Raw genomic sequence first — 13,701 nt, forward strand, 5'->3', positions numbered from 1 at the left:
GTTTCATATCCCTTTTGGTAAGCAGCATGATAATTGCAGTGGGATGCACTTCTGCGAAGCGTTCAGAGGGTTCTTTTTTAGGCTGAAGGAGGGACCCACACTCCGAGCAGATGTGCAACCACAGGTTCAAGTGGTGAGATGTTATTACCGCCTTTTTCTGGCCTGACACACAAGGAGGAGAGGAGAGCATGAGGAGATGGCCATGTTTGTGTAGCCATGAAACCAACGACAGTCAATTCCAACAACTTCACACTTTGGGTCGGCGTAGAAAGGCACATGCCAGAGAAGTGTGAACTTTGGTCCGCTCATTAAAGCATTGTGGACTGACTGAGGCACAGCTGGGAGGCTGCATAGATTGCTGACTAGTTACAGAAAACCAACATGCTTTCTGTCAGCGTGTTAGCACCGAGCATCTCAGCATGAGCCTGAAGCCCCAAGCAGCGATCCCAGTGCTCGATGCCGTGTTATCTGTCACCTGCAATGATTGACGGAGTGCTTCCTCTTGCCGAGTGAGGTTTAGCCACAGCGTCTTCAGTGAGGAACGTGGCCTCATGTAGGAAATACCGTGATTTTTCCAGTCAATGTGAATGCAGGATCGTTTGCTGTGTAGTCAACACACTTCTCCTGAACGGCTTCTACCTTCTACAGCATGATCGATCACTGTATTACATTCTCAATTGAACTGGTATATTCAAAGCGAATCATTCGTGCCCCTCTTTTGCGCCGTGTTTTTTTTTGTCTTCCCGTGGTTTGTGGTGGAAGATTTTGCACAGACAATTGTAAAGTAAGAAACAAAGGGTCCGAGTCAAATATATCTTTCTCCGTTTATTTCCTTGCAAGGGAAGAAAGGTCACAACAGCTACGTGCTCTGCAGACTGCCATGAACCAACTTGCCCCCTAACAGAACGAGGCAGTTCTTATACACAAGTTCAGTTATCAGTGGCGTCAACAGAAACCTTGACCATCTTGTTGAGTCTCTCCAGCCAGGATACTCAGGACAGCTAGTCCATGTAAGACACATCAGTTCTTTGACCATGGACTCGCCCTCCTAACACTTGAAAACAAATACACCCTAGCTACGGCATCTCCATTAGCTGTGTCTCTATGTGTGGACGGCTGCTACGAATGATGATTCACAGGGTCTCAGTCTGCACGTGGGCCTCTGTCCAAAGCGCAGACGCTCAGGGTCACATTCACACGTTCACGCGCGCTGGCTGGAAAATCCCTCTCAGCCCCCCCACTTTCCTTTTCCCCTTCCGCCTCCTCCTCCACGTCCCGTAGCGGTAAGCTCGGGAGACGTGTCTCTGCTGAGGGACGACCTGAGCGAGACTCTAAACCGCTTTAATATGATCAGCAATTATGTGCGCGCCATTATTTAATCGTGTTTCCTTTGTGCCTTCCCTTTCAGATACATAGGAAAGTCTGACTCCATCACCATCAGCGTGTGGAATCACAAGAAGATTCACAAGAAGCAAGGGGCTGGGTTCCTGGGCTGCGTCCGCCTTCTGTCCAACGCCATCAACCGCCTCAAAGACACAGGCTGTAAGTGTCAGTATTACTCCATTTCCTAATTTCCTACATACATTTTCAAATTTCCAAGCTGAATGGGATTGTCGCTGCTATTTAGCAAAAGGAGCCTGATTCCAGTTCCTACGCAGTTTATGAAAATCTGAACAAACGTGCCAGAATGCAAAGGTTTTAGGAGGAAGGAAATGATTCAGTTCGTTTGTTGAGCCTCAAGGATTCAAAGAAGGCATGTTGGCGATTGTTTCTGGCGCTGTGACTGTTCACCAAAGTCACATTCATGTTTTAAGGATTCATGTTAAGGAGGTTAAGGAGTCATGGCCGGGTGCAGAATTGGTACATTGTAAAAAGATAGAAACAAAAGGTTATGAACTTGTGTTACACATAATCTACTTACCAAAGGGTTGTGAGCCGGGCCATTTGGTAAGAATACAGGAACAGCTCCGTACTCCAGGTATACCTCCAACGCTTGTGTCCTATGACACCCTCCTTTAGGGTTCTTAGATAAAAAGCCTTCATATCTGCGTGTAGGAAAGTCCAGTAATTTAATGCTGTAAGTGATCTTTTTTGAGAGTGTGTGTTATCGGAAGGCTAGGCTGTTTTATTCCCAAAGCACATTTCAACGTCAAGGCAATTCAACGTGCTTCACATTAAACCATTAAAAACAAAGTAAAGAAAGGAGATTTAAACACAGTTAAGAACATTGAAACATAAAAGAAAAACAGTCGTAAAAAATGGTTTTTAAGGAGCTGAGGGACTCAGCAGACCTGCAGAGTTTTGGCACATCCACTTGCTGATTTGTTCAATGCACTTTCCAGCCCCCGTACTGGATTGGATTGTACTGTACTGTACTGTACTCCAGACACCTTTTTATCTGGTTTTCTTTTGTTCAGAAAATAAAATTCTTGTAGTTCAGTTGCCAAACAAAGAGTGATTCTTTTTACTCAAGCAAGCTGTTTGTCGTTTTGTCAACGTTGTTGATTATTCTCTATCGGGTTGGAGAGTAACTATTGAATTATAAACTGCAGTAATTCAAACCCTAATTGGAAAATGACGCCGTTATCCATCAAGCCGGACGTGTTCCCGCAGTGTGATAAGAAGCAGGAGTTCTTAACCCCACAGTGCTGATGTCGAGCCTAAGTGACAGAACATAGAGTAGGTCCTTCGCAGTGTCCTGTCCCCCCTCACTAGACCCGACAGAGGCCAGACCCGTGTGTGGGAGAGGGGTCGACGCTTCTGCCAGAACAAGAAGAGCCAATCAACATCGCCCTGCAATTACAGTAGAAATGTCTCATGTCAGACGCTAACTGGATAAATGACGTGGAGGCTTTAGTAAAAGGCTCCCGCTGAAAGCACGGCCAGACAGCAGGTACCAGCTCGCCGGGCCCCGCGGCCTTCTGGGTAGAATCCCGCCACGTTTCCTAGAAGCCTCCTGACACTGTTGTCTCTCCTGGCCTCGTCCTCCTCACCCCTCAGTGTTCCCCTTCAGTCTGCTCCGTAGGCACACACACACACACACACACACACACACTATCTATCTCCATCTGCTGATCTAGACAACCGGTCATTTCAAGCAGACATGCATAATTGTAGAGCTATTAAAGTGTGAGCGTAGATTGGTTGTGTTCGCTCTGTTGTGCCTCCCTCCCCTCTGAGTATTTGTAATTCCTTTGTTTTTCCTGCGCATAGTTTTGTCCCCTCCACGAGCCGTATGGAGGGCATTGGGTTCCCTAAAAGATTTGTGTATAATTGCAGAGTGTTGACGACTATCGCATGCAGGCTATGCATAACTGCAGAGGTTCTTTGTACGACTGCATTTGCATCAGCGAGTGCCTGTCTGCAGACTTCCTGCGTGTGCTTTTTCTGTTTCCTACGGGGCCGCTGACCTCCAGCCGGCCTTGTAGCGGTCTGACCGTTGCCTCCTCTGGTCCATGTTTAGTCTAGACGGACATCCTGACCCGATCTGCATGACACCCAGACAACAGAGCCCAGATAGTGGCATCTCTCATGTCTGCAGGCAACTTTGACGTTTTAGTTTCTCTCCTTTTCCTACCGGTCTCCTTCTTTTTCTCCCTGGCTCTCAAATTCCACAGACTTTTAGAAGTTGAGACAAAGAGGTTCCAGACTTTGGAAGAAGATCATGTCCATGCTAAGGCTGAGCAGAATAGTGCGGGCTTTGTACTGAAATTTGTCAAATGTTTGACCTCTGCATCTGAACTGAAGCCGGCTGTGTAGCGACGCTCGGTGAGATTTTTACAGCCCGTGGCTGCACCAGCAACCAGACCATCTGCTCCAGACCGCAGCCAAGCTGTGGTCTGCAGACAGAAGAATGGGGGCCGGATAACGAGGGAGAGCGGAATTGACTGAGTGATGTAAATGATACAGGGCATTTTGGGCTCGTCCGGGAAGGTGAAAAATACCTCCCGAAACATGCTGACTTGCATGTAAATGTCTGACACTGATGAATCCTTTCCTCGTCCTCCTTTCATCCTAATTCTCATTTCCTGTGTGTCCTGTGGTGTCGTCTGTCTTTCCTTCTGCCGTCCACCCCCTCTTCTGTCCGTCCTCTTTCTCTCCACAGACCAGAGACTGGACTTGAACAAGCTGAGTCCCAATGACAGTGACACAGTCCGAGGCCAGATAGTGGGTGAGTACAGGCACATGACTGAGGAGGCCTTTTGGTCCTCTTTTTTTGTCTCCCTCATGGAGCTCCTGATGTGCATCCAGGTTCTGGTTGATATATTCAGCATACATACTCCTTGTAACACAGTCTTGGATGCATTTGCAGAACAGCAGGAAAAGATGAAAAGGCAACTTCTTTTAACCAGACCCTCCAGGATAGCTCTGATAAAAATGTCGCCCCATTGGTGTTACTCATAAAGATATATAGCTCCATTATTTGCTGTGATGAAATGTCTGCGCCTGCACTGTGATCTGCTGTCTAGTGATGCCGTGTGTGCATCTGTCCGCCATGTGTTGCTGCAGTGAGCCTGCAGTCCAGGGACCGGATAGGCTCCGGGGGCCCCGTGGTCGACTGCAGTCGGCTGTTTGACAACGATCTTCCCGATGGGTGAGCAGCGTTTGGGGAGATCTCAGTGGGAGTTTTTTCTTTCTTTCTGAGAGACGGTTTGCGATTCGTAAACAATCAACGCCGCCTTGTAGTGCATACGGAATGTGATATTTGGGGATACGTGTGGCGGGGTGGGGCACCGGGACAGAGCGCCGCTCGGAGGTTCTGTGGCCGCTCAACCGTGTCTGTTCCCCCGCCGCCAGCTGGGAGGAGCGGAGGACGGCGTCCGGGCGGATCCAGTACTTGAACCACATCACACGCACCACACAGTGGGAGAGGCCTACCAGGTGAGTACACTGTGCTGCCCGCAGACACTGAAACCCAAACAGGCCCCCGACACTAGACTGCTTCTCTGACCCCAGCGCTACCGAACTCAAAAAAAAGGTATCAGACAGACTTCCCCAGACAGTGTTTAATGATGTGGACGAGCCGAGACAAGTCACGCAGCTGACAAGTGGAAATAGAGGCACCTCTTCCCCCACTCGCATTTAGCTTCCTTTTATCGCTTCTTACCAAGCTTGTCCGTGGGGCATTTTTAGGACTTTTGTATTTGATGGTCTGTGTGCTACCCTGAATGGATTTTCCATTTAGCACCTAAAGACTTCCTATTGATTTTTAGAGATAACTTTTTCTCTCCTAAATCCCTCTTGTAAAAGTGGCCTTTTTTTCTTCTTAAAGTCTGCAGGCATCGGAGTGCTGACGACTAAACGAATGTGAAATACTTGCATGTTTTGTATTAAAAATATTCATACATGCAAAATTTGCAGCAGTTGCAGTGCTTTTTTGAGTAAAAGGTTTAAATAAATAAATCCAGGCAGACAGAGGTCCAAATACCAGGACCCTATTGACCCAGAGCAGCATCTGGGTCAGCGGTTTTAGTGAGTGGATTCCCTGGATTTTCCTTTTGGTTCCCAAACCTTGGTTCTTGTCTAAAGCTTAAATTATGAAATGTAAGAAAAGAAGGAGTGTATCTAGTAAGTTCTGCCTTTGAAAGGAGTAACCTAGTGCAGTCACGTAAAGAGAACACTCGCCCCGCGTTGTGAAGGTACCACGACCTCACCTCGTCCTCCTGGGCCGCTCCCTCTCGCCCCTCTCAGGCCCGCGTCAGAGTACTCTAGCCCCGGCCGGCCGCTCAGCTGCATCGTGGACGAGAACACGCCCGTCAGCACCAACGGGGCCACGCCCACCACAGTACCGCCGCCCATCAACGGGGAGCAGCGGGTCCCAGAGAGACGGGTCCGCTCCCAGAGGCACCGCAACTACATGAGCAGAACCCACCTGCACACGCCCCCGGACCTGCCCGAGGGTTACGGTGAGTAGGAAGCCCGCATTATACATCATGAGCATTTCTCCTCGTCCTCGTCAGACGGGGCATCTGACAATTCATTTATTCCTGTTTTTATTCTTTCTGACTGCACTAGAGAAGGCCTTGTGTCCTCTATGAAAGACGTCTCGACTTCAGACGTGAATGGTGTCGTTGTTGTGATGCCGCTGACACCAGCTAATCTGTGTCCTCATTCAGTCCAATGACGCTGCAGATCCTCACAAGGAGCCTGAAATACTGGCTCCACTTTAGACAATTTAATTGAATTGATCTGGCAGTTAAAGGCTGGCGGCAGCCATTCCCCCCCCCCACCCGCCGACCCATTCCCTCTGTTCTCCTGTCTGCACACAGTCCAACAATCAGACGCATTCATGCAGAAGCAAACAGACACACGCGCACAAGCTGCGATTCTACGCACCCCGTCCCCGGGGACTCGTGTTTATCCTCCCCGTAAAATCTGCTGTTGGATTTTGAGCCGGAGCCAGGGAAGCATATCTGTGCTCTCAGCCGCACCGATTAGGAGGCTCCTAGCCGCTCTGAACTCTGTCTCTCTCTCTCTGTCCTGCTTTCCTTCATCATCGGGCAGCTCGCTGCCAAAACCCGTCCACTCGTCATGTTCGGACAGACGCCGCCAAGAGATGTCGCCTCCGCGTGGAACTTACATGGTGCACTCAGCTGGGGCTGCCCTGGGTTTGGGTCTGGAGGGGCGGTGTGTACATGCATGTTAAAGCGGGGCGGTGGGTCCAAATGGAGCTGTTTGGCAGGTCGTCTCTCAGAAATATCTCTGTCAGGCGCCGAGGAACGAGTTTACCAAGCCCGTCTCTTCTCTCCTTCCGATGTTCTTCATCCTGTCTCTCTCCTCCTCCTCCTCCCTCCCCCTGGCCTGCCCCTCCCTGGGTGGACTCTCTGGATCTCTCCTCACAGACAGTCTCCAATTTCCATCTGTGTGATCTCTCTTATAAACACAACACGTCTGCATGTGGCACATTAATTATACGCGGTTATCTTTTCCATATATTTGAAAAATATGACACTCTCATGGTTTAGGCAGAAATGTCCCATCATTGTATAACCTAATATTCACGGATCATCGATTGATCCCACTTTTTATGTCCCCGCTACAGAGCAGAGGACCACGCAGCAAGGCCAGGTGTACTTCCTCCACACTCAGACGGGTGTCAGCACGTGGCATGACCCCAGAGTGCCACGGTATGTCCTCCGCATTGCCGACTGCGTCTGCGTTGTGTAGCTTTACTTCTCTCCCAGTGCACCGTGTAAGCTGTAAAATGTTCTATTGAATATGCACACACAAGAAATTGGGCGCTGAGTCCGGTCATTGTTGCTTGGTTCCGGTCCCCCTGTAGTTTGCCGTAAACCTGCAGCTGGTTCCGTGTCACGGGGCTCCGAGCGATTCGCTCCTCCCCCCCCGGGGCGCTGAGCGCTCTCGCTCCGGCACACATGGCCAACAGCACACGGGTCTCAATCAGCAACACCGGCGGCCCGCGCACAATCCCAAGTCAGGCATGCGTGTCCTATTTGCTGCCGCATTCCAGAGAAAACGCGCGCGCTGGCAGATGGACGTGTGCTTTGCTGCATTCCAGACGCCATCAATAAAACATGACTGATATCATAATACCTGGCCGCCGCTCGCATTCTATCCGCATGTGAGTGATAGACGATGTATTTATTGCCCTCGATAGGAAGCCCTTGGTCACGCCACACCTCGCCCGGTGCTCCTCAGACAGCTGCAACAGACGGCTTAGCTGCTCACGAGGCTCCGGTCCCTTCAAACAGAGGGGCGAGCGCTGCAGTCCTTTCTGGGCCTTTGTGTCTCCATGGAGTCCAGCTGAGCGGGGCTGCAGGGCAGCAGTAAATAATCTAGATGGGAGTAGGACGAAAAATAGAATAAAAGTGATTTTCTCAGACATCTTGGAATCCAGTGCTTGCTGGTGTGTTTTTTACCGAGAATTTGATGTGTGTGCTTTGTCTCTCTCGAGCCGTCCCGCCCTGCGCTGCCTCTACTGAGTTCCTGTGTATGTATGCTTTGATTGTGTGTTCTTTTGCTGGATTTCAGAGATCTGAGTAATGTGAACTGTGAGGAACTGGGTCCTCTGCCTCCTGGATGGGAGATACGGAACACAGCCACCGGGAGGGTTTACTTTGTAGACCACAACAACCGAACCACGCAGTTCACAGACCCGCGCCTCTCCGCCAACCTGCATCTGGTCCTAAAGTGAGTTCTACGGCGCCGTTGAGCCAGAAAGATCTGTGGCTGAAAGCAGAGGCATTTATTTTCTGTCTTTGTTTTGCATCCGTAGTCCAAGTCCAAGCCCCAACGGTTCTCGCGGGGGGATCGAAAATCAGAATGTCAGGTAAGAGTGGGGGCCTCACGCCAGCAGACTGGAACACACACAAGCACGCACTCGCTCAGACGTCCAGACTTCCTCCCTTTGCCTCCCCTCTCAGTTGTTGTTTAACAGGGGGATCCTGTGCCAAGGTGTGCTCACCACCTGCAAGGGTTCAGAGTAGCCAACACACACACACACACACACACACACAGAAATACAACACTCAGTGAACTCCCCCACAGCTTCTTTTTCCACACACAAGTTCTAATTCCTCAGCCCCTGGAAGGTTTTGATCATAAAGGCGTTTTAGCACACAATCCGTCACAAAGCCGGCCTTGGCCAGACATCAGAAAGCTGAGTGGAAACCGAGGCGGCCGTGCCTGTGGCCGAGGAGCGTCCTACGTCCAGGAAACGCTGCATACATTCGATGCCCGAGTCCATGAATGAGCTTTGTGTGCACGTGTGTGTGTGTGTGTGTGTGTTTTAGGTCATGCTGCCGTGCTTGGTACATTGGTACATGCCTAGGTCCACAGATACACATGTTCACACAGCTGTTCAAACACATAGTGTGCAGCGATAGCCGTAGAATTACCCATCAGCCGTTGCTCCACAAAGGTGGAGCTGTGTGCTGGTGCCTCCTCCGCCTGACCTCATCCCTCCTCCGTGCAGGGAGAGGGACAGAATGCATCCACGAGGAGATCCGGTTTCCTTTCTCCCCCCTCCTGTTCTGATGGATCAAAGAACGTGCTGGGGTTGTTGCATTCATTCGCGGCCCTCTGAAAAGTCTTGGCAGGCCATTTGTTTTTAATTAAGGAATTTTGTCCATGAGCACGACTTGGCCCAGATGTGCGAACATTTCTATTGTGTGTGTTTTCTGGGAAGATGATTAGTTGACATTAAAAAGGCATTATGTAGTTGTGTCTTTAGAGCCATTAGTGCTATACAGCTCAGCTGTACATTTTCTTGCATTAAAGAAATCCTCCCTGAGGTGTTTGGGGCTGATGAGCTTCCGGTTATTCAAGGACGCGTTGATCTTGGCCCAAGATTTGTGATGACTAAGGTTTGTCCTTAGTCTTCCTCAATCCACTTTCATTACATTGACCCTGTAATAGAGGATAGAGCGGCCTTAGCGCTGATATGATAGATATTGGAGTGGCTTTCTGTCTCGTGACAAAACTCTGGAAAAGATATCAGTCATCATGGATTTCCATCAAGACATCTGCCTTTTATCAAGTCTGGGACCTTAGACATTTTCACCAGTCGTGTGCCGTCATCTCGCAAAAATTTGATATATATGTCTCTCAAAGTTTTAGTTTATGGCCTCTTTTATATGCTAAAAGCCCTGCCTGGGCACACAGGCCAGGCTTCCTTTATATATTTCTGCTGAATTTCAGCTGACTGATCGAGGTCCCTTTTCAATACGTAACTAAATCCGTGTCTGCTTTTAAGACTCGGCTGCAGGTCCCCCCCCAAACTGCTGCATGAGAGATAATGGCGTCATCTTCCAGACGTTTGTGATTCGTTGCTAAGCGACCCGTCCCAGCGGTGAACATCTTCACGTAACATGCACCAGAGTCGTGCTCGTCACTCAGGACTCTGAGTTTGTAGGTGAAAGGGCAGGGAGAGACGCTCCATGCCCCCCCCCCGTCCTCTCCGTCTCTCCCACCCGCCGAGTTGTCTGCCGTGTTTGGGCGCGGTCGGGTGAGTCCCCGCCTTCCCGTCGCCCCCCCCTCACCTCCCTCCTGCTGGGTCTAGTCTGCAGGAAATAAAGGGATTCAAGAGGAGGTCTCCAGTGTCCAGTCTCCAGTGTGGACGGCAGGAAGTGATTGAAAAGGGCCAAGCAGGATTCTGCTGGGCAGACGCCAGGAACCAAAGTCCGTCATTGTGGCCGAGGAGGATGTGAGCCATCGGGAGGGCGGAGTGTATTCTGTCATGAAGTGAGCTGACCTAGTAAGAGGTGCTTACGGTTCCCGCTGTGTGGTTGTTTTAACCGTGGTTTCAATTCAGAGCGTCACGGCCTGCACATCCGTAGGGTCTGCTGTTCATGACCCCCCCCCCCACCGGAGTGCAAAAGGCCACTGTGCAAGTAATCCTTTAGTGCCGGCCCCATAAAGGCCCTTTTGATTCCCTGTGTGCGTTGGGCGCCTCCGAAGCACAGCAGCCAGTGAAGAAAGGCGTATTCTTCATCCAAAGCCAGAGCGGAGAGCCTTATCCTCAACACCAGCTGATGATGTTCACAGCCACACTGATACTGTGATAAGGAAATGCGTCAACAGCAAAAATCCTTAACCCCACCGTGCACCACCTCTACACCACCTGCTCATCAGCCAACAGCACACCGACAGAGTTTGGGACTAGATGGAGACCATGCTGCAGGAGACCCGCAACGCTAAAAGAGGAATAACATTAGACCCTCGTCCATCAACCATCAATGTTGATGTTACTCAGCAACAATAACCACTATTTGCAAACCAAATTGTCCATTTATCAACCTAAAAGGTTTACGTGGGCTGTGTTTTCACACCTTGTTTCGCCCCCGAGTGTCCAAAGAGAATCAGGTTGAACTGGTCCATTGGGTGGATTCCACTGCTCTCATCCACTAAGATGGCAGCTCTGCTAAGCTAGTTAACTTTTGCTAGATTTTGATAGCATCTAACGCCTGATAAGGGAAACACTAAATGACAGTGTTTTTTTCTTCAAAACAAATCATTCATAATATTTCTTTTCTACAGTTGAGTCAAACAGGGTAAATCTGATTCTTGTTTTCAACTCATTTGCAGCTGAAACTGTGGCTTCTCTCCATCACAGTGCTGCACTATTCTCTCTCTAAAGACAAAAACCTTTGGACTTGGACAGCGTGCCTCCGCTGGGTCGCCTCGATAACCCTTCATTACACACCAGTCCAAGGCAGCAGAGGATCTATTTGCAGACAGTTCTTTCCCTCAGTGAAGTTTTCCCTCATTCAGTCAAAACCGTAAATAAAAACAACATGAATGGCGCTGAGGGACTCAGCTGACCTGCAGATTTACTGGACTTTGTTCCAGATATGTGGAGCATTAAAATGATGTTTAGATGTGACTCTGGGAACAGAAAGTGACCCCCGAGGGTTTTAATGGTTCATAAGGTATCAGCAGCCCTCAACCATTGAGTGAGTTATAAACCAAAAGCAGGATTTTGAAGTTGATTGATTGTTGGACAGGACGGCAGTGTAAAGACATGAGAACTTGCGTCATGTGATCCACTTTCCTGATCCTAGTGAGGACTCGAGCTCTGAATCCATAACCACCCTAACAACAACTACTTGTGTTTTATCTTTGTTTAATTGGAGAGAATCCTGTTACATCCTGTTGTTTATTTGTTCAATACTTTCACTTAGCCCTTGTATGGTCAATGTAGATGTGTGTGTCGTCGGCATAATTATAATACCAGACATTGTGTGACTACCGCTCACACTCTGCAGAGGACGGACACAGCACTCTGCCTCTCCCAAGCTCTATTTTGACTTTCCTGGCCTTCCTCTTGTTGTTTTTGTAACTTGCTTACTTTTCTTTCTCCCTGGTAAGCCTGTTATTGGCACGAATTAACAGTTACATCCTGCCTCTCTGTGTGCCGCTCTCTTTTTCCTGCCTCTCTGTCTCTGCCAGTCGTCAGAACCAGGTGAAGGATCAGGCCCAGCAGGCTCTGGTGTCCCCGGGTCATTTTCCAGAGGAGGCCGAGTGCCTCACGGTGCCCAAGTACAAGAGGGACCTTGTTCAGAAGCTCAAGATCCTCCGCCAGGAGCTGTCCCAGCAGCAGCCTCAGGCGGGCCACTGCCGCATCGAGGTGTCCCGCGAGGAGATCTTTGAGGTGAGGACGTAAAAGAAATGAGCTCCGTCAGGACAGAGAGAGCGTAACAAAACGGTAAAATATGGTTATTATCTAACATTTGCTCTATTGCACTAAAACCTGCCCTCATATATCCCAAAAAAGGACATTTCTCATGCTGCTTGTAATTGTAAAAACGCACTTATTGACGTGCCCCATGTTCAAACCTTTGTTTTCATCCACTACCATAAAGTTCATTGCCTGTAATAGTTTGGCTGTGACTGTCTCAGTCATCTGTGATGTGTGGTGGTCGTCTGGTCAAAAACCCAAAGCAGACCACTCTTTGGAGGATTTTCTCTCATTCCTTTCCTTCTGCGCTGGGTCTTCTTCAGAGCAGCAACACCTGCAACGGACTGCGTGACCCTCGTGAAATATGCGCTGGAACAGACCTGTCTGTTAATCTGAGCGAAGACATTTTTGTTGGCTGATCTCAATGAGTGAGTGAGTGAGTGAGTGTGAGAGAGAGAGAGAGAGAGTTTTGGGGGGAGCGGAGGAGTTGAGGTTAAGCAAGACATAAGTGCACAGCGTCTCCAGACCAGCTGAAGCATTACCTCATGGCTGAACAGGCATGTGTGAGCTGGTGCACCGTCTGACTCGTCTCCATGTGTACTTTTTTATGGAGATAAGACATTCTCGTCTGCGAGGCGGAACCCGGCTGTGTTATTACAGTCTTGTGGATGGATTGTTATAACTGCCCCTAATCCACTTTTAATGAAACCCACCCCTGACACTGAGCTGTCTACACGTGGGATGAACACTGATGGAGGCGGAGAGATCTCATCTTAGCGGCAGAAAACCAATTGGAAATGACTTCCCTGTGACGCCTCATTGCACCTGTCTCATTTTATTTACCCCAGTTTTATTTTGAGTAGCTTTCAACTAGTTAACGGTGTGCGTATCCCAGGAACTAGTACCGTGAACTTTGTCCATTTCCCAAGAGGCAGGACCCCTCCCTGTAAGCTGTGTATATTAAAGATGGCTTCCCTTTGAGTTGTTTTTCGCTGAGGGCCGCTCTGCAGCACCACAGCACCGCAGCCTTCTGACCGGCTTTGTTGACGAGGCGCGTTGTTTTGCTTCCGCTCTGCAGGAGTCGTATCGCCAGGTGATGAAGATGAGGCCGAAGGACCTGTGGAAAAGGCTCATGGTGAAGTTCAGAGGGGAGGAGGGGCTTGATTACGGAGGAGTAGCCAGGTAAGAGGCCAGAGCAAAGAAGGAGCAGCTCACATTAAACACGCAGAATCTGTGACCACTGGCCCTTTACTCGTGGCAGTCTGCCCCCTAGTGGAGGAAGAGACAAACACAGCTCACCCACTATTGCTTTTTCTTCTGTTTTAGTTAAGTAAGTAAGTAAGTAAGCACGTTGTATGCACCCCAGGTTGCATCTTCTGCATTCTGCAGTGTTGTTTCTCCCCTTACCCCCCCCCCCTCTGTGTGCTGTGCTGCGTGCAGGGAGTGGCTCTATCTACTGTCGCACGAGATGCTGAACCCGTACTACGGCCTGTTCCAGTACTCCCGCGACGACATCTACACGCTGCAGATAAACCCGGACTCCGCCGTCAACCCTGTGAGTG

General features: G+C 49.6%; 1 protein-coding gene across 2 annotated transcripts in view; it reads left to right on the top strand.

Moving 5' to 3' along the window:
- smurf2 (SMAD specific E3 ubiquitin protein ligase 2) overlaps positions 1–13,701 on the top strand; it is a 33,906-nt gene that overhangs the window by 16,782 nt on the left and 3,423 nt on the right. Inside the window, exons 4-14 of one of the 2 annotated variants that reach the window (XM_037475381.2) lie at positions 1,409–1,542; positions 4,106–4,171; positions 4,510–4,594; positions 4,798–4,881; positions 5,692–5,906; positions 7,043–7,127; positions 7,993–8,151; positions 8,237–8,290; positions 11,911–12,112; positions 13,218–13,321; positions 13,580–13,694. In XM_037475381.2, the coding sequence (XP_037331278.2) occupies positions 1,409–1,542; positions 4,106–4,171; positions 4,510–4,594; positions 4,798–4,881; positions 5,692–5,906; positions 7,043–7,127; positions 7,993–8,151; positions 8,237–8,290; positions 11,911–12,112; positions 13,218–13,321; positions 13,580–13,694 (1,303 nt within the window). Of the gene's footprint in view, positions 1–1,408; positions 1,549–4,105; positions 4,172–4,509; positions 4,595–4,797; positions 4,882–5,691; positions 5,907–7,042; positions 7,128–7,992; positions 8,152–8,236; positions 8,291–11,910; positions 12,113–13,217; positions 13,322–13,579; positions 13,695–13,701 lie in introns of both variants that reach the window. The other variant, XM_037475380.2, reaches the window with a different exon arrangement.

Source organism: Pungitius pungitius, chromosome 12 (assembly GCF_949316345.1).
Source record: "Pungitius pungitius chromosome 12, fPunPun2.1, whole genome shotgun sequence".
Taxonomy (NCBI): domain Eukaryota; kingdom Metazoa; phylum Chordata; class Actinopteri; order Perciformes; family Gasterosteidae; genus Pungitius; species Pungitius pungitius.